At 41.3% G+C, this 26,051-nt stretch overlaps 3 protein-coding genes across 8 annotated transcripts in view; 2 read left to right on the forward strand and 1 right to left on the reverse strand.

Moving 5' to 3' along the window:
• Nucleotides 1–351: 351 nt before the first annotated feature.
• LOC118409694 (probable ATP-dependent RNA helicase DDX43) lies at nucleotides 352–12,610 on the reverse strand (the record flags this gene model as incomplete). Its single annotated transcript, XM_035810928.1, is given in 19 exon segments — nucleotides 352–426; nucleotides 690–753; nucleotides 1,178–1,221; nucleotides 1,616–1,681; nucleotides 2,372–2,442; nucleotides 3,003–3,062; nucleotides 3,485–3,572; nucleotides 4,088–4,188; nucleotides 4,807–4,948; nucleotides 7,193–7,303; nucleotides 7,763–7,827; nucleotides 8,375–8,484; nucleotides 9,034–9,125; nucleotides 10,022–10,103; nucleotides 10,316–10,380; nucleotides 10,729–10,750; nucleotides 11,001–11,127; nucleotides 11,413–11,468; nucleotides 11,940–12,610. Coding segments are annotated over 19 exon segments (2,000 nt in total), but the record flags the coding sequence as incomplete, so codon positions are not given.
• Nucleotides 12,611–13,047: 437 nt separating this feature from the next.
• On the forward strand, nucleotides 13,048–16,638 carry LOC118409745 (MRG/MORF4L-binding protein-like). The gene is made up of 4 exons (XM_035811028.1): nucleotides 13,048–13,234; nucleotides 14,711–14,832; nucleotides 15,562–15,676; nucleotides 16,478–16,638. Exons 1-4 carry the CDS (start codon nucleotides 13,090–13,092, stop codon nucleotides 16,633–16,635), a joined length of 540 nt encoding a protein of 179 aa, XP_035666921.1. The 5' UTR covers nucleotides 13,048–13,089; the 3' UTR covers nucleotides 16,636–16,638.
• A 1,549-nt stretch (nucleotides 16,639–18,187) lies between these two features.
• Nucleotides 18,188–26,051, forward strand: part of LOC118409705 (stromal membrane-associated protein 1-like) — a gene marked incomplete in the record, with an annotated part of 14,965 nt that continues 7,101 nt past the window's right edge. Inside the window, 9 exon segments of one of the 6 annotated variants that reach the window (XM_035810956.1) lie at nucleotides 18,188–18,570; nucleotides 20,550–20,683; nucleotides 21,929–22,014; nucleotides 22,489–22,576; nucleotides 23,109–23,207; nucleotides 23,500–23,617; nucleotides 24,152–24,283; nucleotides 24,851–24,934; nucleotides 25,372–25,596. In XM_035810956.1, the coding sequence (XP_035666849.1) occupies nucleotides 18,444–18,570; nucleotides 20,550–20,683; nucleotides 21,929–22,014; nucleotides 22,489–22,576; nucleotides 23,109–23,207; nucleotides 23,500–23,617; nucleotides 24,152–24,283; nucleotides 24,851–24,934; nucleotides 25,372–25,596 (1,093 nt within the window). 6 annotated transcript variants of the gene reach the window in all.

The following is a 26,051-nucleotide window of genomic DNA, read 5'->3' on the forward strand; positions in this document are numbered from 1 at the left end:
TGTTTCTATTGTATAGGTGATATCTGACACATAAGATTTAAGACTAGCGTGTAAATAGCAACCAAATCAGACAAATATTCATAAAGTTCAGGCAAAATAATTACATCAAGCTTTAGTTCCAATCAGATGTAAGGATCTGGCGCATTCTCAGTATTTTCTGCCTGTTTTGAAACATTTATATTCAGCTCCTTAGACCTATATAGTCTTGTATCTTTTATTGACTTGTATACCGTTCAAAGATTACTAGATCATTGATGTCGCAGAATCAGATGTTAAACATACAGAATAACCAAGCCAGATCCTTACATCTGCTTGAAGATTAGTTCTCTAGCTCTAACACATCCGACTCACCCAGCTCTGCCTGTCCTGCCCACACGGTGCACATACTCCTCCATATCCCGGGGGAAGTCATAGTTCACTACCCAGCTGTACAGACAACATTACAGGGAAATGTGGTGTCAGCAGCACAGAATAAAGGGTTAATGTCCCAACCAAAAGTGATGTAAGGTCTGCCCTTCAAAGAATATTATTAGACACCCAGGTAATAAGATACACGGTACAAAAGGCACTCCAGCAACTAGACAAGTAACGTAAACTGTTTTAGATTTGTAAACTGTTTTTGATTTGACTCAGTAACTGACACAGATTTTCGTCCAGAATGGATGGTGCAGTATCTACCGGGTACTCACGTGACATCCTTGATGTCAATACCTCTGGAGGCGACGTCGGTGGCTATCAGGATTCGGACGACTCCTGCCAATCATAGCATGGAGTTTGATGAGGACAATAAGGCATTTGATGATAAGAGAATATCATTAGTAAAATCAACAGGCTTCCTTCTTGAGTTCAGAAAGACAACAACCTTGCAGGAGCCAAATACAGGAACTCTGACTATTTTCCTTCAAATATTATTCAATCTCTACAACTGGATGAAAAACAGAGAATTACTTGCAGACGTTCAAGTGTAACTCAAAAAGTCTGGAGGTAATTTCCTATTTTTTTCCTAGTTATAGAGATTGAATTGTATTTGAATATTGTTTATCTGGATATCTAACCTTAATTTACATATTTATCTGACTACAATTGTGCTTGCACTGGTTATACATGTAACTAACATCAGTGTTACATTGGAAATAACCAAACATTTTTCTGTTGCAGATTATAGAGTTCATCTCACCATCCTTCAGTGCTTCCAAAGCTGACTCTCTGTCACACTGCTCCCTGTGAAAATACACAACTATCTTATTAGACGTCCACATCAACATTGTTTGTATCACTCTGCTGCATTGTACCCTTCAGACAGGCAGTCACACAAAATTTCCTCACTTCACTCTGCATCTGAAAATGAGTACCTAGCTTAAGTGCAGAACATCACTTGGGTAGGATGTTACATAGATGCTCTTTGTTTGAGGAGACACACCTCGGGTATGTAAAAGCACCCAACACATGCGTCTGTTCATCTATTCATTCATTTCAAGAGTAGAGGTCCATCTCAGTGCGAGTGGATCCAACTTTACAGTCTGGTCTTATTTAGCCTGCACGTATTGTAGATGACTGGCCCGCTAGGTCCGAAGGCAGTTTACCAGTTATGCAAAAAAAAAAAAAAAACACTGACCTGTCTCCATGGATACACTCACAGTTGATGCCATCCAAAGAGAAGTCACTGGACAGATCATCAGCCCTGCAAACACATAAGAAACTTTCACACATGTAGACAACACAGAAGGTCAAAGAAAAAGTAAACCTCATTTTCCGAATGAAAGCTCATCTGTGTTGGTAAATTCCATAGTGAAAAGTTTCAACTTTGTTCCAACACAAGGGAAGAAACTCACCATAAATTTTCGGCCGAACACTCGGCCGGCGTAGTTTACCACATTCGTTGTACGGGACAGAACCTCAGAGGTCCGTGCACCGAGTCGTACATCGGGGAAACGGCACGATCATTAAGAACCCGTTTCATGGAACATAAACGTCGCAGTTCAACATCTTCAGAAGTGTCTCAGCATATACACGTCGAATCTCCGGGCCACTCCGTGTCTCTGGACCAAGTTCGCATCTTGGACTCCGAACAGGACTGGTTCGTGAGGGGCGTCAAGGAGGCTATCTACATCAGGGCACATCAACCCTCATTGAACCGTGACGGTGGCAGGTTTCGCCTTCCCGCCATTTATGATTCGCTGCTACCTGACGTCATCCAACGACTTCCGGATTAGCGCAGCGAATCATTCATCTGATGAAGGTCGGAGTGTTCGGCCGAAAATTTATGGTGAGTTTCTTCCCTTGTGTTGGAACAAAGTTTAAACTTTTCACTATAAACCTCATTTTCCTTGCCTTGAACGTGACTTTGAAGATAAAAGTCTATTGGACTTACGTGACCTTGCGTCCCACAAAGATCATGGCCTTGTCTTCTTCATCCATCTCCTCCATACAGAACTGTCTCACCTGTCAATCAATCAATCAATCAATCAATCTTTATTCAACTAAACTGCACATATCCCACCAAACTCACCCTGCTAGCCTTGGACTGGTTTATATTTGGTCCTATTTGCTACCCATGATACCTCCCTTGAAAGTTGCCAAGTTAACTGAAGGGACCACTATTAAGATTCATAAATATAAATATCCTACTTTTTTGCCTTCATTGCTACTTCTGTTGCCAGTGGGAAAAGCTAGTCAGAGATAAAATTATATCAGTTTGTACCCAGATATTATCTGACTCGTTATGACATCGGGTATTTGCTAGGCTTCAGGCTGTGTGATTTAACACAAATGGGTAACATCCTGCCAAAAACGAGTTTCTGCGAGAACAACACTATACATATTACAAGAATGATAATTGGATTTTTTTTCATAGATCTGGGATATGACGGTCCTGTAACACAACATTCTTAAAACTCCCATCAACTCACCCTTTGGAAACTTTATTCAGCCCATTAGCTACCATACATTAAAATGTAGGTAGCTGTTAAAAACAGGATGTACAAACTACATAAAATATTTACCCTGTCTTTTTTCTCCTCGTCATCAATGATCTCCACATACTGTGTGACTGAGTGTACAGTCTGGGGAGGGAAAATAGGAAGTCAGTTCATGTGACTTACATTTGTAGTTTCTATGATAAGTAAAGAATGTACTGTTTGAAAACATTAAAAAATGTGCTGAAAAAGAAATATGGAAGCCAGAGATATTGTTTCTTCTTTTTAAAAGGCCACTCCAGCATGGTTATTCTGACAGATTCAACAAGCTATTGAGACCTTTAAAGCACACTAACCTTTACCATTTACCTTGTCCTATCTCATCTTCCAAACCAAGCTAACAACTTCTTCAAAATTAGTATTACATTCAATGACTATATGTGTATCATTTGAATTCATGAATACAAATGCAATACAGTTGGTAAGAGATGCCCGTCATTGTTAAATAATGGTAAAACAAGGGTCTTGTTGACTTTGACTACAAACAGAGAAAGATTGAAAGCACTGACAGCCAGATCCAGGGACCCCACGTTGACCATGAAGGGGTTCTTCATGTACTTGGTTGCCAGGCGACGCACACCTGGTGGCCAGGTGGCACTGTGAGGGGAGAGGTACAGGTTTGTAAAAACTGCCATTATGATAGCAAATAGCAAATATCAAACAGACAAAGGCTTGCAGATTGTCTTCGTAAAACACATTAAATCATTGTATTCAAACAAGTTAAGCAATTTTAAGACGTTGTTGCAACTAAGACACACTACAAGCTATCCTCCTTCCCATAAGGAATAAAATCACTCCATACTTTTTTGATAATGAGCTTTCATGAAATCCTGTACATTTAGCAAAATCATAATCTGTATCTTAATGGCAGATATAAACACACTTCAGTATAACACAACAGCTTTACAGACATGTAGTAGCAGCTGGTTAGATTATACTGAACAACCTGTCACACATTACCTACCCTTTCCTAGCTACAACTTGTTAAATACTGTACTTAATGGTGATGCGTTCCACAAAAGCAAAATTTAATGCTTTCAAACAAATGCTTAGTGAGCTATGGCGTATCCACCAATTAAATCTTAACTGATAAAAGTGCTGTAAACCTTTACCTGGTCATGATTGTCTGTCTGTCCGGCCGGATGTCCAGCAGGATCTTCATGATCTGGGGTTCAAATCCCATGTCCAACATGCGGTCTGCCTCATCAAGAACCTTGGGGAAAAAAAAGAAAGCTGTGAGAACTTAAGGTCACCTCAAAACACTGATTAAAGTTCATCTGGGATGGCAGTTGACATAATAAAGATCTGACGACTCTTTGATCATTCATTTGACTCTTGTCAAGTTGGAATGACCCAAAGCTCTTTCCATAGTCCATACCCAAAGTAAAGCTACCAGGCAAGCTTTCGGCCAGTTCTCTGATCCTTCTCAAGTTAAAATGCTGATGTCATACTTCCGCTTAGGTCCCGTGAGTTCCGGCTTTGGGTCATTCCAACTCGAGAAGAGTCAAATGACTGATCAAAAAGTTGTTAGATCTTTATTATGTCAATGAATATGTAAAAAAATGTGCCAACTGGCTGCAAAATGTTTGAAGAGAAGTTGTGCAATAAACCATACGAGCGATCGCGATGATGTCACGGTGACGCAGTGGTAGGCAAAACGCAGGTGTTTGGCAAACTAGTGATTTACATATTAAACGGTAATTTGATCTGCAAATTTAAATATTAATTTTTAATCCAATTTACTGACGTCCTGGTAGGCACCAACCGCCTAATACCCCGGATATATACAACAACAGCGATCGCCCGTATTCATTCATCACTGCTGCCTCACCAGGAAGGTGACACTGGTGATGTTGAGGATGCCGTTCATCAGCAGGTCGTTCAGCCGGCCGGGCGTGGCCACGATGATCTCCACTCCCTTCTGCACCAGGTTGATCTGGTCACGCCGGCTCCCACCACCGTACACACACACACTGTAGGGGAGGTAGGTTACCAACACTTCATATAGCCATTGATTGCCATACACACACACTGTGGAGGAGGGTGAGGCATGTTATCTAAAGCCCTACAGTATCAGCTATGGCAAAACAGCTCTATACAAGAGTGATCTCCACTCCCTTCTTCACCAGGTTGATCTGGTCGCGCCGGCTCCCACCACCGTACACACACACACTGTAGGGGAGGGAAGGTAGGTTAGCTAAAGGCTTAAAGTTTAATCAGCAGGTCGTTCAGCCGGCCGGGCGTGGCCACGATGATCTCCACTCCCTTCTTCACCAGGTTGATCTGGTCGCGCCGGCTCCCACCACCGTACACACACACACTGTAGGGGAGGGAAGGTAGGTTAGCTAAAGGCTTAAAGTTTAATCAGCAGTTGTTCAGCCGGCCGGGCGTGGCCACGATGATCTCCACTCCCTTCTACACCAGGTTGATCTGGTCACGCCGGCTTCCTCCACCATACACACACACACACTGTGGGGCAGGGGGAGGCAAGTTACCTGCATGGCCATCGATCATGGATATGGTAATACCCTAATGTTTGCAACATAGGACGCGCATGTAAACTGACTCAGTTTTGTCTGAGTTATAAAGTTTTTCTCTACAGATTTGTTTTTTCTTCTACTTTGCGCATCAGTCTGGCTTCTCTTGATTTTAGCTACCTGGACAGTGAGCATCTTCATCAGGAACTTCCATTTGCAGGGTCCCCCAAATACTCTGTATCAACATCCTTGAACATGTCCTTCTTGCAGACATCTTTAATTTCCAACTGCTGTGGCTGCTCAGCATCTCTTTTCCTGACATCAGTTATAACTTCTCAATAGAGAGGATACGTTATAAAAAAAAAAATCACCCTCATCATTTCACAACATTGTACAGTGGATTCCAATTATTCGTATTACGCCTTTTCGGATAATTCGGGTAATTGCATAGAATTGCGAAATCCCAAACCATTTGCCATTCATTCTATTGTATAAGGCTTCGCAGAATTGGATAACCCCCGGTCTCAAACTTCGGGTTTTTGGATAGAATTACGTCAAATTATAGCGAATAAAATGGGAAAATATACGCTAAAACTTACAAAATGAGGCCAAAATTAACCAACAACTGTATGTATGAAGGCATATAATCATGAAAAGGACCGTAAGATTGGTAGATTCCACCGAAAATCTTGCCAATGCTGCTGCGGTAGCGTGCGAACATTGGTTAGGCGCCATTTTGATAGGTTGCCGCAAGTCATGATGGGCGGACGTCATGGGAACGTCAACACGCTTTTGAGTTCATATTTCCCCTACAGACAACGTCTAAACTTGGTTTACCCTACAAAATGTGTTTTTACATATCCACTGTCTCATTATTGGGCTGATTTCGGCTGCACTACGTAGATTTTTACAGCGACACGTAACGCAACAGGGTCAATGAACTGTGATGAACAATGAGCCACATTGAATGGCGGGATATCTCAAGCCACGCTGCGACGCCATTTTAAATGTTTTGAAAGTGAAATTTTCCGTCTTCCACCGCGAAAGACGGCGTCGAGTTTAACATTTCAGCGTAATTTGTGGACACAAGATGTAAATACGAAGGTGAAGAGTTTATCTCTCCAATACGTACCGTCATTTTGCTCAAAATTACGAAATCAACATAATTTTTTCCGGCATACAAGCGGAGTTGTGTTTGCCTTTGTTGTGGTTCAATTAGTTATGCTCTCGGCAGTGCGAGTCAAGCGTATTTTTCTACATGTTCATTTAGCCACCGACTTAAAAATCTTTATTAGATTTATCAGCGCACGTAAATTGTATAATATCGGAACGTATGATTATGTAAAGCTTTTAACTGGAATCTGTTCGATCTTTTGCTGGCTATTTAGTGATGTTGTAGATTCAAACAGTTGACGTTCCATTCGTTCAAAACAGTAGTGTAGGTTATTAATAACTACTGCTTAGACTACTGCTGCTCTAGATGAACAAATGTCTGATTCAAAAGTTTTGTAAATGAAATTCCGTATCGTATGTGTGGTGTTTGTGTCTTGCGTAGTAGTAATCCTATCCTATATTCGCCCCCCTCCCGTCTCCCTTCGGGGCGTTAGTGGCCCAACTTCGGACTGTTGGATACTTCGGACTATTGGATAAAATGCGCTGACAAATGAGTTATCCAAATAAGCGAATTCCACTGTAGTATAAAGAGTGCAAAAGAGAAAGAGCAGGACAAAATGTACTTACCACTTGATGCCCTTGTAGCTGTACTTCTTGGCTTCTTTCTCGATCTGCAGAGCAAGTTCCCGAGTGGGGGACAGGACCAGCATGTTGGGACCTCCTCTCTGGGAACGTGGGCTGGGGGGAGAGGGGAAAAAACATACATGCTTAAAATAGCGTGTACTGCATTAGGTTCCCGCAAATGTAGGTGTACTTTAATTTGCCACATAAACAGTTTCTGGAGACCAGAATCCTGGAAGCATCGCTCAATGCTGATGAAGAAATGCAAAAATTAACATTACTGTACATTTGTACAAATTATAGGCATTTTGGACAACATACTGTCAATGTTTTCAATATGGTGATTTGTATAAACTTCAATCATTGTCAGCATAGCACTACAATATTTTCTCATCTGAGTAGATTGTAATGTATACTAATCCAAGCAGGTTAAATACAGTTGTTCAATTCAGCAAAATTTAGTTTTTACTGCAAAACCAATCTTTATCATTAAAAACAAAACTATATGCAATTTCTAAGCCCATATCTACAATGTAGGACAGCCTCTACAAAAAATCTCTTGTAGGTGAAACTCACCAAGGCTGCAGGTCGATGTGGATAAGCCCAGGAAGAAGGAATGCCAGGGTCTTCCCTGTTCCTGTCTGAAATACAAGAAACAGTCTTCTAAACCATGTGGCGCTTTGAAACACCCGATCCCCTCGATCTCTGAAGTTGTTCATGAATTCGACTTTTGGAAGGGACATAAGACGGGGGTCCTGTGCTCGAGGAGGCGCCTCGACCACGTAAGTCATCCTCATTACCCAAATATTGGGTACCTACTGACTGCAAATACACCAGATAATAACATTCATGTGGTGACATGACAGTCATTCGTTAAGATTACGTATATGGTAAATAGTCTATTAGTATTACTATAACAGACAGTCTTATAAAGGCAGATGGCTACCATGCTGTCCAACCACATCAACACCATTTGACTCCTTTCCCTATAAGGCAATTGGTCATCTGAAACTTTGTAGAGGGAACATACATGTAAGTTTTTATCTGTATATATCTACTGTTCGTTTGCCTTAGCAATGTCTCACAACAAAGTCATTTTTTGCAAGGCTATTGGCCATTTCTGACTGTTGAATTCAAGTGCAAGCTGTTTATTTACTTGTTTGTTTGTTTGTTTGAATCTTTGTTTACCTGAGCAATGCCGATAAAGTCTTTCCCCTGCAGTGCTATGGGCCACGCCTGACTCTGAACAGGTGAGGGAGTCTGAAACTTCTGTTTGTAGATTTCAGTCAGGATCTCGGCTGGAAGAAAGAACAAAATGGGTTGACTTGTATGTGGAAGAAAAAAAGTTTATTAAGCGTTGTAGCAAAATGGACCATTGTAAGTCAAGTATCACACATTCTCAAGTTTGTACAGTATCAGAAGAATAGTGCTTATTGGCCCCAGATTTTCCTGATGTCTGGCAAAATAATGTGGAGAAAAAGGAAAGAAACACCCTTCATTTGACAACCAGTATAGTTGATACATGTATGTTGTTCAACAGTCTGTGGAGAATACTGTAACCCAATACAAATATCCAGGAGCATAAAAGTGCATATACACCCAGCGTTGCCATACCTGCCTCTCTACCACTTCTTGCCTACTGCAACTACACAAATTTACAACTGTTCAAGTACTCAGTACTCAGCATAGCAGTAGCCTAGCTAAATCTCGCTTATAGCAGCCCGGCCAACATCCGCTGGCCTCTGCGGGGAGGGGCCAGTTACAGCCCCGGGCAGCAGAGTTTGTGTTACACAGATTAGCATAGCAGCTGTTCATGTATGTCTATACCCCTAAACAGTAGGACTTACGGTAGTGCTCGAAAGCTTCCTCAAACGTCCTGACAGGGTTGGGGACCTGGTCTCCTGACTCACTGGTACATGTGATCTTGTTGTTTGCCTTCCTGCATGAGGAAAGCAGTATGGAAACCTGAGTCCAAAACTTAAAGGCATAGTAAAAAAGACATTCTCCTTTACAGAACCTCACCCACAGACTATACAGTACACATTGCCCAGGCTCTATTAAACCAGGCTGAGGCTGCCATGTTTGCCTGCATGGCATATAAGCAGCAGAGTCCTCCACAGAGGATGGAATAATGGAGGCCCTCCACTATACTCCTAGCCCAGCTCCACTATACTACATTTGAAATTTAGTGTGTTTCTTGGTTAGTTTTGCTAAAATTAATGAAAATTCACAGACTTTTGTGCCAAGTAGCATCACTTTTCCAGTGTGCATTGTCTCAAAAACTTGTGAATGGGCGATGATTAAAACAATAGTCATTTTGCCACTTCACAACAAAGGAATCACTATAATATATTATACTTGACGTAGTATTTGACACCCTCTGTCATGCAAACTGAACCCATTTTCATGAAAGCGCAGCACGTTGGTTCGGGTTATTTTTGCCAGCCCCTCCACTATACTAAAAAATTCTTGGGAGAACCCTGAGCAGCTAAAAGCCAATCAGAGAAATATTTATTACTTATACTTATAACTGTCCATTGTCACTTGTATATCTACTATGTTTATACCATGTACATGTACTTGCAATTAGCCCTCGGGCACGAACTTGCAAATAAACTTCTTATTCACTTCAGGAGAATCCAATTCCCCGACTGGCTGACAACTGGTTAGAGGCAACACCCACAAAAGTGATATCAGACCGGTATAGCAGAGCCTCCCCATGGTAAAATGTATAAATGGCAGGCGAGGCTCTTAGGGTCATGAAAAATAAACTGTATGAGTGACTAGCAAAGTCGATGAATGAAGGAGAAGAATGAAGACTCCAAGTTTCCTCACCTGAACTCTTCCACTTCTTCAGGTGTCATATTTGCAACTCCTGGGTCCTCAAAGTAGAAGTTCTTTTTGATCTGTGGGCAGTCTGGGTCAACAAAAGTCAAGGTAATCACTTAGGCACTCTTACTTTTAGACAGAGATAGCTTTACACAAGAAGCTAATTATGTGCTATTCGGGGATAAAAATTCTAGAGAAACACCCATTACATGTATTTCTCAGTAAAGGTACTCTATTGCCTTCTAGCTTGACAATGTCGAAGTACAAAACAACAAAACTATAACATGACTGCCTACTCACGTTCCCATTTCTTGGCCTCGTTGGCTTCCCTGTTGGCATGCAGCTCCTTCCAGTTGATCCTGGGGCTGCATGGGGACAAAAGGACATTATGACAGTAGAAAAATTATTTCAAACCAAGTTTAACTCACTGAAGAGCTTATCTTAGTCCTTTGGCATGGTCACTAACTACTGGACTATACAAGCTAATAAAACTAACTTTTTATTTCCAGTGTCCACATTTTCAAGGCAAAAAAAAAAATCTAGACATTTCAAATGGCAAAGGAAGCTAGTGTTGCCTTGCGGAGTACGTTTATGGTGAGTTACATTGGACTTATAGCAAGTAATATAACATCACTGAACAAAATATTATTTTCATGTTATTGAGTTCATTACGATCCAAATTGGCTTGGCAATGTAACATTAAGCATACTCACGCTGGAGCTTCCAGAGTCATTTCTGAAAAAGACAAGTATGAGAATTTGACATAGCAGCATTAAAGCAAGCATGTGAAAGTGCCATCTAAAATTAATACAAAAACCTCCAAGACGACAAGACAAGCATCATCAAAGTCAAGACGACTATGAAACAAAATGTTTTTAGAACTAAAGACACACACAGAAACCAACACACAGACCGTTTCAATTAACTATCATTAAAAAGACTGTTCACTACAATAAATTATTTTGCTTGTTTATTTGCTATTTACTGTCCATTTCTTGCTTGATCTTGTCCTCTGGGTGCAGGTGGTCGTTAATCATGGTCTCACACCGCTCGATGGCCTCAGGTGACCCCACCAACTCCACATCAGTCTCCAGAATACCCTGGTCACGGATCTGGGGAGGGACACAAGGAACTGTTGGTGAGATAATCAAATGGCAAGGGAGTTGTTGGCCTGTGTTTTTGAAATGTCATGTCCAAGAAAACACATCTTTTAGTTTAAATGCAAAATGCGCCAGAAATTGACAAAATTTGTCCTACTCAAACAAAAGATTGTTGTAACATCGAGGGAAAGCCCCTGGCCATTCTTTACCAAGTACTGCCAGTGTGACTTCAAATTTGCCATATCACACAATGCTACGCATGCCCACTTAAAATTTAAACTTGCTTGGGGTACTTACATTGATGCGAGCTCCACTCTCATCTCGTATGCGATTGATGTTTGCTCCAGCTTTGCCTGGTACAAAATATATACATTAGAACAAATTGACAATAACTAAATAAAAGAAAACTTGGTGTCTCCTTTCTTCTTTTACTAAAGTTAAACCACAATACAGCAGATTATTAGCAGCTACAGACTGACCAATGTTAGTAAATTTATGCATGTTGGTATGATTCTTCAGGTAGCAATTGGAAAGTTTTCTTTAGTGAGTCTTTGTTACAATGACAATGCTCTAGTTAGTCACAATAACAATGTTTAACACTTCAATACCAGAACTTGATAGTATGAATTGACCCGTGTATAAATGACAATACATAAGTATGCCCTTTCTCCAAATGAATGAATTATGAATAAATGAATAGTTGGATGGAAATAAATAAAAAATAGCAATTATTTGTGTTAAACAGAAGATCATTGCCCAGGCCACATGGTCTTATTTGACGGCAAAGTAACGGACACCTAGTGACCTACTTGTTGATTTCTTACCTATCAACTTGCCGACCTCAGCAGAGGCTATAGTGATGAGTTTCCTGTCTCCCGATTCGCCTTTCTCCTGGGATGACTGACCGCCAAACCCTCCTCCTCTTCTATCGCGGTTTCCTCCGAACCCTCCACGGTCGTCCTGCCGTTGCCTGTTTCTGCCATCCCATGGGTCCCAAGAGCTACCCCCTTCCCGAGTGTCGCCAAAGCGGTTTCCCCTCCCCACCCCACCCGTGAACCGATCGCCATCCTCCCGACGCTCTCGGCCACGGAAGCCGACGCTCGTGTTAGACCCGCCCGGGTCTCTCCAGTTGTCCGCGTCGCTTCCCCACCTCCCCCGACCGAAGCCGTGGTTTCTGGTATCGGCGGCGTCCTTGCGTTGTGTCCCCCCTCCCCAGCCGCCTCCTCCTCCTCGACCAAAGCCCATCGGACCGTTGCTTTCGGTTTGACGGCGATGACTGTCCGTACTTTGACTGACTCCACGCTGAAAGCCTGGCCCGGACCCGAGTTGGAAACTTGTTCCCCCGGATCCCGAGTCATCTATCTCGGCGTCCCAGTCCTCCATAGTCGAAAAACAGTGTTAAAACGAAAGTAAACGGTTCAGCTAAAAAGTGACAGTCGCGCAAGTCTTTTCAACTTTCGACAGCGTGGAGACAAAGCAATAAAGACCATGCCACTATATAAAAGGGGAGAAAGTGTACTAAAAAATATTTTGGGTAAATATTTTTGTAAGAACTATGAAATAATTGGTACAAATGTAATATCATTCCTTTGTTTACACAATTTCCTACACTTAATTGTCATTTAAAGTGATCCAATTAACTTGTTTAATCCTTTTATTAAAATTGAACCCCCCAGAACTTTTCCATTAAACTTGGCTCTTGAAAAGTTTCCAAGAAATGGACATGCGCGATAGGCGCGATAGGGATTCCATTGGAAGAGTCCATATTACATTACTCTAGGGGGTCGGCTTAAATATATTTCTCTATGTAAACTTTTAGTGTATCTTATGACATTATTTATACCAATTTTCTGATGTAATTTTAGTATGGCATTTGTTAAGCTATATTTCAAATTCATTATGGTTGAATTTACTATACATAAATTTTAATATTCAGTTCTATCCTCTCCTGAAGCATAATAGTCCATACCCAAGATGGCGGCAGGTGAGAGAAAAGAGCGCGAGAAGCGAGCGTCCGGACGTGAAGCGCGGAAAACTGACGACAGCGCACCTCCAGTCGACTGGAACGTGGATCTGGAGATCAACCTGTTCCAGGCGATGAGAGGACACAAGCCTGTTGGTCAGTTTTGAGTGTTTTATAGTAGAAATTAAAGTATAAAAGTCGCATATGGGGAGGGGTCAGGTGCTTTGTTAGATGGTTACGGGTTCAGATAAAGATCTGTCTCTGGGCGAACTGCATACACCTTGCAGTGGATCCAATCAGACGACAGTCTACTATCAAACAATTGATTTTGCTCTGTGACTGCAAAGCTGCAATACAGAATATCACAGGGGGTGTAACAAGTAGAAGCATACTCTAGTACTCCTCCCTCGACTGAAGATGGTATACCACGCTGGCTGGAAATTATGAGAGAAGACCTTTCAGAAGGAATTAACAAACAGATGTACATGGCCTTCTCCCAGTACATTGAGAGTACACACCGTTTCGACGTACTCTCCTAGAAACTCCTCCAACAACTCTCAAGCACAAGGAACCAAGAGTTAAATACCAAGAGAGACTATAAATGACTCAAAAGCGAACCATGTGTTGCTCCGCACCAAGAGGCCACGTCTAGCAAAATAATAGACGTTAAACGAGAACAACAACAACAACAACATGCAGGTATACAGCAACACAATACATGCAGTCAAAAGCAAATACTGTAAATGCATTTAAGTTCGCGGGGATTTAATTTCGCGGTAGCGGGAAAATGGACTTTTCGCTGTGGTTTTAATTTCGCGATAGCACCATGCACTGCAGTCTCGTACTGTTATGGAAAAATGTTTTTGCGGTGGTTTTGATTTCGCGGGAAGCGGCCGCCGCGAAAACCGTGAACATAAATCCACCGCAAACATTTCTGCATTTACAGTAAGCTCTGAACCAGACTGAAGCATATTATAAAAGGGCTTCGACATACAGCTGACTTGAGTTCCAGGACATATAGGGATTGCTGGCAATGAAATTGTTGATACAGAAGCTAAACGTACAGCAGAAGAGGCTGCAATCTTGCAAAATAACACATTGTGGACCAGACACCAACACTGTATGTATTTGTTCAGCTGTCAACAAACAGCCAGGGCTGCCCAACTAGCTGTAGGCTATTGCTAAGGGCTAACCCTGTACATGTTCGCACATGTTTACACACGACGGGTTATAACGCCCCTTACGGGGTGACGCACCCGTCCGGGTGAATGATGTAAATCACCATGTGGCTGATACGAGACAGAGGTTTGCCAGGCCTCCATTCGGGTTTTGTGAATCACCAACTCCCGACAGAAGGATTTGCACCAACGCACACCGCACCATCACCCGTGTGGGGGTTCTTTAACGTGCATGGGTGTGGCTCTTCCCATACACGGGACCTCCATTTAACGTCCTATCTGAGGGACGGCCCTTGCCGAAGCTAGGTACTCATTTTCACCTGGGTAAAGTGAAGAAAGCTGTGTAAAGTGCCTTTCCCAAGGGCACAAGATCGGTGGCATGGCAGTCAGATTCGAACCCACAAAACAAATGCCAGATAGTCATAATCATTTTTCTTTCCTTTATGTTGTACAGGTGTGAACAGACACTTCCAGATGGCGTGTATCCATGAAAAACTGAATCAGATGGTGAACAAACACATCAGTGCACAGCAGATCTGGGTTCATCTGGATGACATGTATGACATGCCTGCACTGGTAAGGAATTACTAGTATTCATACAAGAACGGGATCAGCTATTTAATTCTATTCCACTGATAATGTTGTTGATGTCAACTATGGAATGGACAATACCAATGATATTGGCCCTGTGACCACTGCTGGGACAGATATACTGTAATTCACCTTGTCTTCTCAGTACCAAACTTTCACAGTCTGAGAAAATTTAACTTGTTCTTGGAACTAAATGTTCACGGTGGTGGCAGGTGCGTATAAAAAAGTATCTTGTATTATTTGTTATCAGTAATGATAAGTTCATGTTACAGTCATCACCATGAAAGCTGTGAACATAAAAGTACGTTGAAAAAATCAGGAATTACAGTATTCTGGTCTATGTGGACAGATGGTCACTGTAGACAATATACTTTAGTGCCGAACCAGAATGATAAGAACATGGAATGGGATGTAATCATGTAAGGGACCACCAAAAAGTGGTTACATTGGTCAGATGGTCCTGTGTATAGGTTTGGCTTTACATTTTGTGTGTGTTTGAGGAAGATGTTGGACTCCAAGACGGAGACCTCCTGTTTGTCGTGAGCGACAGAGTCGTCTGGAAGAACTTTATAGTGTCACCGGATGGATAAACTGAACTAAACTTGTATATGTTCCACTTAGCATAGGTATCCCATTCGGCAGCAAGGCTAGATTGTACTTCAGTTGAATCAAATTTAGAGAAGTGGCTAATTACCATATGATATTTTTTTTCAGCATGACTCAGAAATCCTGCCTTTCCCAAACAGCCAGATCGAGTTCATTCTTCCCGAGGAGATCAGGCATCCTGATGATTCGTTCGACACAGCTTCTCTCAAGGACTCAGAAATGGGTAAGCACATGTGTATAACAGTGATTGCATACTTTTCTATTTTCAGAAAGTGAAGAAAAGAAAAAGGTCATTGACCACATGTAACAACAGAACAATACTACCTGAAATAAGTAGAGAAATATTCCATGTACTTCTGTCTACCTAGGCCAAGTGTATAACACTGATCGAATGCTTGTCTGTCTTTAGTGTTTAAAAATTTAAAAATGATTATTTTTTCAGTAACACATTCGCTGAAACTGTCATTCCCTTTGAAAACTACTAGTAAGTTAAGAACAACATGTCCACAACATAGAAGGGGACAAACCTCAAATGAGTAAAAAATAAAACAAGACACATAATGAACAGGTACACCCTCTGTAGAATACTGTAGCATCAAGCAGATACAACCTGTCTTGGCTCAAAAGAAATGTTTGTTGTTTTTGTTTTGTTTTTTGTATTTGTGTACTATTCAATCACTGAAATGGAAAAAGATGAATGTAAAAAAAAAAGAAGTATGGCAAGACAAAGACCAAAGGTTCAGGGTTGTCTCCAAGACCCGTCCTTCCATCCCGGGACGGAAATTTGCTTGTTGGGACAGGAAATAATTTTATGCCATACATCCCAAAAATGACATTAAAATGTATTTTCATAGGCTTGAAACAACATATTTAACAAGGAAAATCAACAACATGGGCTCCCCAAATGAGTGGGATGGAAAAAAAAGGAGCCAGCCCTGATGCAAGTAGTATGTAAAACTTGAGACTGCTATTAAAAGCTAGGCTATAGAATTCCAAAGTGATCACTCCTTTCTCTTGTCGCCAGGTGGTGCCAAGTCCAGCCGTGGAGCCGGGACAGGAACCACCAACACACCTGACAGCTCGCCCAAGCGGAAAAGGACGCGGCAGCTAGCGTCATCCAGCCCCTCAAGTCCTGCCAACCCACCCAGTTCCACAAAAAGAAGGAGATTGCAGAATGTGTAGCCCTTTGTTCTTCCCACTACACTGTTTTCCAAGCGTTTTGAATTAATATAATAATAGTACTTTATGATCTTTCTTGTATACAAACTTCCAACTTTGGCATTGTTTTTTTTTCTACTGGGTATAGTGTTAGCATCTGACCTGGTCAATTGTACTCCATGTACATGTGATGTTTGTGCGTGAGGAGTACCGCTTTGTCATCCTTCTTTATGTATAAACAATTTATAGCCACAGGGCTTGAACTTAAGTACTGTATACCTGCAGAAGGACAGGTAATGTTTAAGATTACCTATGCCAGACACATTTGTTGAAGTGTTAAAGTATGTACATGTATGTGGTGTATGAAGCTCGGGAACATTCCCAAATACTAGTACCTTATTGTGATAAACGAATACAGATAAGATGTGAAAGAGAGGCAAAGATATCTCAAGATAGATGGTATATTTGGCCAGTCAGACTATGATGATGATGTTGATGAAAACAATTCAAATAGATGCATCCTTGCCACCAACATTTATCAGGCACTGTATCTAATTGACAAAATATGACACCTATTGCAGATTGTTGATGTGAAGGAAAGCTCTAATATCTTCTTTTTTTTTCTCATATTTATGTACGGCTAGAATCTGACATAAGTGTATGCAAGGGGGTTCTATACCTCCTTGGGGTATCATGTATGTCAGCATTCTCTGACTTCCCTTCCAATATCCATGATCTTGGCTTGAAAGTATTAGTTACTGTACTATCCTGATGGAGAAACCTAGATGCACATATCAGTGTGGTGAAAATGTTTGAAAAATTGGATATATGAGAAAAGTGTATTTGCCAGGAAAGTTGCAGTCTGGCAAGTAGAATGCGAAAATGCCCAACATTAGCCTTGTATTCAAACTCATTAGCAAAATTTGTGAGAGGATAAAGAAACACGGCAGCTATAATGGGTTAGGATACCAGGCAAACACAACATTGTATAAAGGGAGGGGAGTATAATGAACTGATGACACGAGTCACTAGTCATCGTTTAGACTTCTTGCAAGGACAAGGACTTACATGTATTGTACATACTTTTCATGTTATGTATTAACGTTATGCCCATGAATAAAATGTGTGGTAAAATGTTCTGACTTCTGATTTGTAATGAAGTATAGTGGTGTTATGGTGGAAATTGTTAAGGCTTGGAGTACTGCCATTTGATACCACCCCCTATAAACAGGTGAATAAATAAAAAGTTATGTCCTTGCTGTCAAAGCTACGACTTGAGTTCTCTGGAAACAAGGCATGCCAGCAATGTTTTCTTTTACATGATTACAAGTAAAATGCCAAGAACATCAAAACGTAGAAAAGATGTCCATAGATTTAATAGGACTCTTGGAGATAAATCGAAAAGTTATCGTCATCGCTTCTGTTATTTTGTGTAGTGACGTAGTCACAAGACACGCCACTGGTGGGTCACCCTCAGGGAACATGTGTCATCCTGACGTCCTTCCGGCAGTGTGCTGACAGGGATTCCCCGGCAAATTGTAGTACTCCGCCCAGAGTATTAAAACGTCAATCCTTGATGTTTTACCTTTCTCTAGTCCTAATAAACCTGTCATTCCATCTGATAAAGCTATTTTGTAATATTTAGTTGAACTTCACTGTCAAGTGGATGGAGGCGACTTCTTTCCATCGGTGTGTGCCGGTCAAAGAAAGTAGTCCGTCGCGGAGGAACCACGTCTGATTTCCGGGTGCCATCTTGCCTACTGAACAGTTCGTCCGGTTCCGCCCGGGAGTGTCAACCTTCCCTACATTTTGTCCCTCCTTTCACCGCCAAAATGTCGCGACAGAAAGCCGAGAAAGAGAGGGAAAGGGAGAAGAAACTCAACGAGAAACACCAGGCCATCCTAGCGCAGCTTTTACGCGAAGAAGACAACAAGTACTGCGTGGATTGCGAGGCGAAAGGTAACGATAGTTCTTCACCTGGCAGGGGTAACGTAACGTTTTTTGAAGGTGGGAGGGCGGAGTTATCGGGTCCCACAGGACTTTCGCTCATCAAAAATGTCTCCTCGCGTGTAGCCAACTTTCGAATACATCATGATCAGACAGAGGATGTCATAACCTGGCATAACTAATGGTCTACCGCAAGGTGAAATTGACTTGAATACGGGTTCTGTCTGAAACTTCCTTGCGGAAGGGGGAGGGGGGCTAGAAGCCGACTGTATGCGACCCGGATCTATAAATTTTTGTCAAATCTTTCGGTTTCTGCCCTATCAAACTCCTTGTCGTAACTACAAGGTTAAAGATTCAGGCTTTCTTGGCCAGGATAGGAGGTAGAACTCCTTTGACTCTTGTTGTTGTTGTTGTACTTGTAGCAAATTGTTCATTTATAATTTGCACACCTTAAACTTTCAAGTCTCGCCCACTGTCTACATCTCTTCCAGTTCCTGGAAATATAGTGTAAAAGCATATTTCAAGTTTGCGGGAGTGGGAAAATGGAGTGTTTCTGGTGGTTTTAGCTTGTGGTAGCACCATAGACTGTAGTCACATACTATAAATGGAAAGATGTTCGAGGTGGTTTTAAGTTTGCGGTTAAGTGGCCGCCACAGAAACCACAAACATTTTCTGCATTTACAGTAGTTTTCAGGAAAAAATAGTCTTCAATATTTCATGGTGACCTCTCCATCACAAATTCACGACAACACAAATATACATTTTTTATGTATTACCACAGTTCTATACTACAGAATTAATAACTTGAAATGCTACGAAAACCTTTTAGTTTTACCTCCGAGTCTTACCATGAATTTGAATGTCTCCACGAAAATAAACAAAAAGAAGGGAGGAAGATACCTGTAGTCTTTAGGTACATTTATACAACAACAACTCTGGTATTCTGGTACAATTCTGTTATCATTTGGGGAAAACATCGTCATGCCATAGAAAAGGCATTTTCATTTAAACAAAAGTAAGGTTCTGGCTCTTTAAGCCTCTTACTGGGCCACAATGACTTGTATCTATTCAGACTATTGAGTCAATTTTTGACCGCTTAAAAATAACACATCAGAATTAAAGAAAGATTCAACGCTGCATTTTATCATGTGCAGTCGCTGTCTGCTGTCTATTATATCTTACCTTTTGATCTGAACTTTGGACAAAAGCAAATAATGTGTACACACGGTAAACACGAGACAGAGCATGTATCCATTACGTTCTGTGCCAGAATGTTATGTGGAAGGAGCCAGGGCCTTGGTTGTCAACACAACATACATCATGTACTATCTAATGAGTTAACTCATTACTGCATATCTCACCGACAGTCAATTGTGAAGTTCCATCATGAATGTAGAGGAAAACTGAGACATACCAATGTGACATTCATTGCATTTTTTTATGTTTTATTTATGAAAGACATGAATTATAAATTTTTCATGCGGTATTTGTATGTATGTGCAAAAGGAATGCCACATGACAAGAAGGCAAAGGCTTGCTACATTTCTCTCAATGGATACACAATTAGTATAAACTACTGTTGAAATAAAGACATTTCAATGTCTCAGATACGGAAAAATTCATTTACAAATGTATTTCAAGGGGATTTGATTAGGCAGTAGTGCTAGGGAAAATGAGATTTCATGTTGGGAAAATGAGGTTTTCATGTTGGGAAAATGAGGGTTTTTTTCAGTTTTTTGTCTGAAGCAATTCTGTAGTACAGTAGTAATACATTATAAATGCACATTCATGACACATTCTTAAGTTATAATACCTGAAACATGGGATATTTTTGCACCATTGTTTTATTGACAAAGGGTGTCTTGAATTCGCATTGAAGAGGTCACTGCATATATAACCATGAAAATAAAACAATTGCGCACCTGCAAATTCTAAGTGTATGTTAGCCTGAATACACGAGTGAACAAGATCTGGTTTTTCCTTTCCTCAAGGACCAAGATGGGCGTCCTGGAACCTGGGCCTGTTCCTGTGTATCCGCTGTGCCGGGATCCACCGCAACCTGGGCGTGCACATCTCACGCGTAAAGTCTGTCAACCTGGACTCATGGACACCCGAGCAGATACAGGTAAAGGGAACTGTTTGTTTGTTTGTTTGTTTGCCTGATCCTGTGTATCCGCTGTGCCGGGATCCACCGCAACCTGGGAGTGCACATCTCACGCGTAAAGTCTGTCAACCTGGACTCATGGACACCCGAGCAGATACAGGTAAGGGGAACTGTTTGTTTGTTTGCCTGATCCTGTGTATCCGCTGTGCCGGGATCCACCGCAACCTGGGCGTGCACATCTCACGCGTAAAGTCTGTCAACCTGGACTCATGGACACCCGAGCAGATACAGGTAAAGGGAACTGTTTGTTTGTTTGTTTGTTTGCCTGATCCTGTGTATCCGCTGTGCCGGGATCCACCGCAACCTGGGCGTGCACATCTCACGCGTAAAGTCTGTCAACCTGGACTCATGGACACCCGAGCAGATACAGGTAAAGGGAACTGTTTGTTTGTTTGTTTGTTTGCCTGATCCTGTGTATCCGCTGTGCCGGGATCCACCGCAACCTGGGCGTGCACATCTCACGCGTAAAGTCTGTCAACCTGGACTCATGGACACCCGAGCAGATACAGGTAAGGGGAACTGTTTGTTTGTTTGCCTGATCCTGTGTATCCGCTGTGCCGGGATCCACCGTAACCTGGGAGTGCACATCTCACGCGTAAAGTCTGTCAACCTGGACTCATGGACACCCGAGCAGATACAGGTAAAGGGAGGTTTTTGTTTGTCTGCTTGTTTGTTTGTTTATTTTACATACCCAGTAAACTGTCATAAGGCATGACACACTAGTTTTGTATGTGAGACAGGGCTCTGAGGTTTGTTTTAGCACTCATACAGGGATGGACCCCTGATCTTTTGGATAACTCGGATAAGCGTGTAGCATACTCGTCGAGGTGTAGCTCTTCTGAAAAATGCAGTAAAGTGTACTATTTTGTGTAGATATATCTTCATTCTTGATGCCATTTATTTGCGAACAGTGACTTGCCATATACTGTAAATGCAGAAATGTTCGCGGTGGATTAATGTTTGCGGTTTTCGCGGCGGCCGCTTCACCGCGAATTTAAAACCACCGCGAACATTTTTCCATAACAGTAAGAGACTACAGTGCATGGTGCTACCGCGAAATTAAAACCACCGCGAAAAGTCCATTTTCCCGCTAACGCGAAATTAAATCCCCGCAAACTTAAACACATTTACAGTAGTACTACCAACAATGTATTGTTATGTATTACTTCACCACCCATCAAGTTCTGACCCTGTGTTTGTTCCCAGATGATGCAGGAAGTGGGGAACTATCAGGCCCGAGCTGTGTACGAGGCGCGTCTGCCCGACAGCTTCAGAAGGCCGCAGACAGACTCGTATCCTTTACTCTTTCATTATTCTGTGGGAAAGGGAGTTTTTTGTAGATGTTTGAATGTAGGATGTCACTAAGTGATCAATGGTTTCAACATCATGTGCCTCCATCCATACAATGATTAAGAAACACTTTTGGGACAAAGCAGGAAACAAATACTACAAGAACCTGATGTCAACCAACCCTTAGAAAGAACTGAATCAGACATGGCTCAAAATCCCTTTTTGGGAATAGGTACGCTGGCAAACCTAACCTAAAAATTTAGGTGCCCTTTTGAACACCTAGCTAGAAAAGTTGAAAACAGGCTAAGGTTAAACAAGATAAACTGACTTTATAAACAAGTAGTATAAGACCATGGGTTTGTAATACATGTACATACTTTTTCATGTGTTTCAATATCTTTAGATGTTGATATAATGCTAACAGTGCATAGAGCTACAAGTAAACAAAGTTATTAAAATCTTAACTCGTCACTCAGCGCCTTGGAACAATTTATCCGGTCCAAGTATGAGAGGAAGCAATACATCGACAAAAATGCCCATATCATCACACCATCTGATCTCAAGGTAGTACATGAACAGTTGGACAGGATTCTGTTGTGAAAAATCGTTGAGATTGACACAAAATAACGTATCTATTTGATCTTATAAGCTTATGTTTGCCATCAATTACAGTTATATAATTGTATGATTTGCTTTGATTTGATATGATTTTGGTTTTGTTTGTTTACTGCTATCATGCACCACACATTGCATGTCTACACTTTGAAAAAGTTAGGAATGATAGTAATGGAAAAAACAATGAAAAAAATATATTTGAAAAATAGCACGGTAAGTACTAAGACACAGCAAACAGTTAATTCCATGATTGTTGTATTGCACAAATCAAGAGTCAAGATGCATGTTTATTGTTAGTGCAAACTTCTACGATTAGAACTTGCACATGATGATAACATGAACTCCTGAATGTACAATGATGAAAAGGCAATCAAAGGAACCACTGATGCAAGTTCAAATGCACCAGATGGTATCTACAAAAGTTCCAAGTCTGCCATGAAGCTCTTTGTCTAATTCATCTTCTGTCTTCACTGATTTCCAGCCTCGTAAGGAGGAAGAGATAGAGAAACCGAGGGAGAAGAAGAAGGAAAGGAGAGAGAAGAAGCTATCTCCCCCATCTGTTGTTAAGGAGAAGCAAAAGGTATTGGTACTATCCACTTTTAAGCTATGATATATGATATTGACAGTTTGTATTCAGTTTAGTAAGAGGAAAATGTCTGTATTTTCGTCCTGTTTACTAGCAAGTGGTCTTAAAAAAAGTTTGGCTAAAAAAGTTGCCTTTAATATGAAATCTAAATGGTCGGGAAGTTTGCACAATTTCAACAAAAATGACTGAATTTGCAGTGAAGAGGCAAAACTGCAAAAGCAAACCACCACCATGAATAAGTACAGTACAGTACTCTGACCCCTGACCTGTGACCTGTCCCCAGCAGTCCCCCTCAGTGCCCAGACCTGTGAAAGCGGAACCAGCTCCAGCCAAGTCTGCGTCCGCACCACCAACACCAGCAAAGAGCGAACCTGCACAGCCGCAGATGGACCTACTGGGACTAGGTGAGCATGCTGACCACCCCTACTGGGTCTCGGATAGTATCACCCAATTCCAAGGACTTATTGCTATTGATATACAGTGAAAACTGTCCAGGAAGAAAGCTCAGGGGGCAGTAAAATCTTGGACAGGTAGTTAAGATAGACAGGAATCTTAATGCTTGTGAAAGTTGAAAAAATTTAATTAACCAAAACTAAGGGATCACCAAAAAGTGATCACATTGGTCTGATGATCTTTGTACAGGTTTGACTGTATTTGACTTTCAATTCTATTTTTGAACTGCAAAAACAGATTCTGATGTGAAGCACCAGTCAGTATTTGTTGGACATTGTATACATAATACCATAGATAAAAACATAGCCTAATTCTTATTAAGACCTCTCTCATTCTAACCCAAGGAAGATTACTTTCAACAGGTATACACAACTAACGCCAGTTACTACAAAAGACGCTCTTCTCTCTTTGATATGAATTATATTCTTGTGGACTAATTTGGTGTTAACTGTCATCTTCCTATCTTGAACATAACCCATTTACAGACACAAATGACCTTCTCATGGATAACATTCTGCAACCATCCACCAATCAAGATGCAGGGGTGGAGCTGCTGACCTTTGACACTGACCAATCAGACACTAATGCCAACAACCAAAAAGATGATCACGCCATGAGTATGGACTGCTAATTGCACTGCCCCCCCCCCCTTCAGATAATTGCCATGCATTGGGTTAAGGTTTAGCTTTGTAGATTCTAGTTTAGACAGTTCACACCAACATAGAACATACAGTACTTAAGGTAACAGCTATTAGTCTAATCTTCACTAATGGTGTTGCTCTACTAACACAGCTTTCTTCTCTTGAATGTGCTTACCAGTACTAGTCCTGCCTGTCCAATAATCTAAACTATGTTGGCATGAAAGAAACAGAGTGGGAATTCATTCCTCAGGAAACTAACATCTTCAAACATCCTTCAGAAAACATCTCAACATGAATACCTTTTAGAGGTTACTACACGAACCGCAAAAGACTCAGCTTGCCATCCAGACTGGTTTTGCTAGATGTCTTTTTGAGGGGTAATGTGGTTAACTTAAAAGATGCCAGTTACCTGAGGAATGAATCCACTCTGTTTGTATGTATATACTAGACAATTAATGTTTGCATGTTCCTTCTAACTTCTGTTGAATCTGAGTGAATTAAGGATAGAGTTATTAGAGTGTTAACATTTATCCTATGTTCCAGATGGCCCCGTGACAAATGGAGACGCTGACCCTTTTGGTGACTTCCTGTCTGCAGCCACATCCACAACCATTCCTGCTGTTAACAGTATGCATTTCATGAACAACTTTAGCAAGCTTTATATAAAGTACTAACTTTGGGAATTGATTTTAGCGGGAAAAACGTTGGTGTTTTCAATAGCTCAATTTTTTCCCCATTTCCAACTGGTGTACTAATGAAGCTCCCATTTCTTCACTTTTGGTTGTGTATAAAAAATACATGTAATTCATATACTCCCCTCACATGTTTGTACTAATGAGCTGTCCCCTACAATGTACTAACCTTTTAAATTATCTAAAAGGCAATATACTTACCTAGCCCTGCCGATAGGACCCATAGAATACTATCCAACTGCATATGCATACTGTGTGCTAACCCAGTGTTTGTTATTGTCACCATTTTGTAAGAAATATTCTTCACCATAAACCTTGCCCTCCTGAGGTTTGTTTGGTTGTATTTATTTGTCTGTCTTTATTTGTCCACAGATTCCCCGACAGGCCCTCCAGTCGCCTCCTCAAGCAATGACCTCTTTGCAGCCTTCAACTCCTCCACCAATCAGAGCATAGCTCCCTCCCAGCCCAGCCAATCAAATGCTGAGGAATCCCTTTTGAAGGACGATTCAAAACCCAAGAAATCGACCAAGGAATCCATCCTCTCCCTGTACGGATCCTCGTCAACCCAGCCGCAGAACCAAGTCTTTGGTGTACCAGGTGGGCCAAATGATTTCTTTTATCAATGAATTGACTACATTGTATTTTCACATCTTGTATGACAGATACAACAGATAAGCAATTATGTTACTAGTACTACTAGGTTGATGTTAACAACTGAGCTCGTTGGTCAAAGACTTGAGGCACTTAAGTTAACAAATACTAAAAAAAGTCAATTAGTACTCTCCCACACATAAAATGTTTAGTCCAGTGGTTAGCAGCCCTGCCTCTGAAACTAGAAGCCATGAGTTTGATATTTGCTCCGTTGCTCACCTGACATGCACTCCAAAAAAGGATTGCAGTCCCTTCGGATGAGCAGGCACGTTCAAGCCTAATGGTCCGTACTGTTCCCTATTGTCACAAAAGAACAAGGGGAATATCTCGGTTACAATGAACCTGTAAACCTATACTTAGATCTGGGTTTCTGTCATGACCAATGGAAGAAAAGCTCTTTA

Source organism: Branchiostoma floridae, chromosome 2 (assembly GCF_000003815.2).
Source record: "Branchiostoma floridae strain S238N-H82 chromosome 2, Bfl_VNyyK, whole genome shotgun sequence".
In the NCBI taxonomy this organism is placed as follows: domain Eukaryota; kingdom Metazoa; phylum Chordata; class Leptocardii; order Amphioxiformes; family Branchiostomatidae; genus Branchiostoma; species Branchiostoma floridae.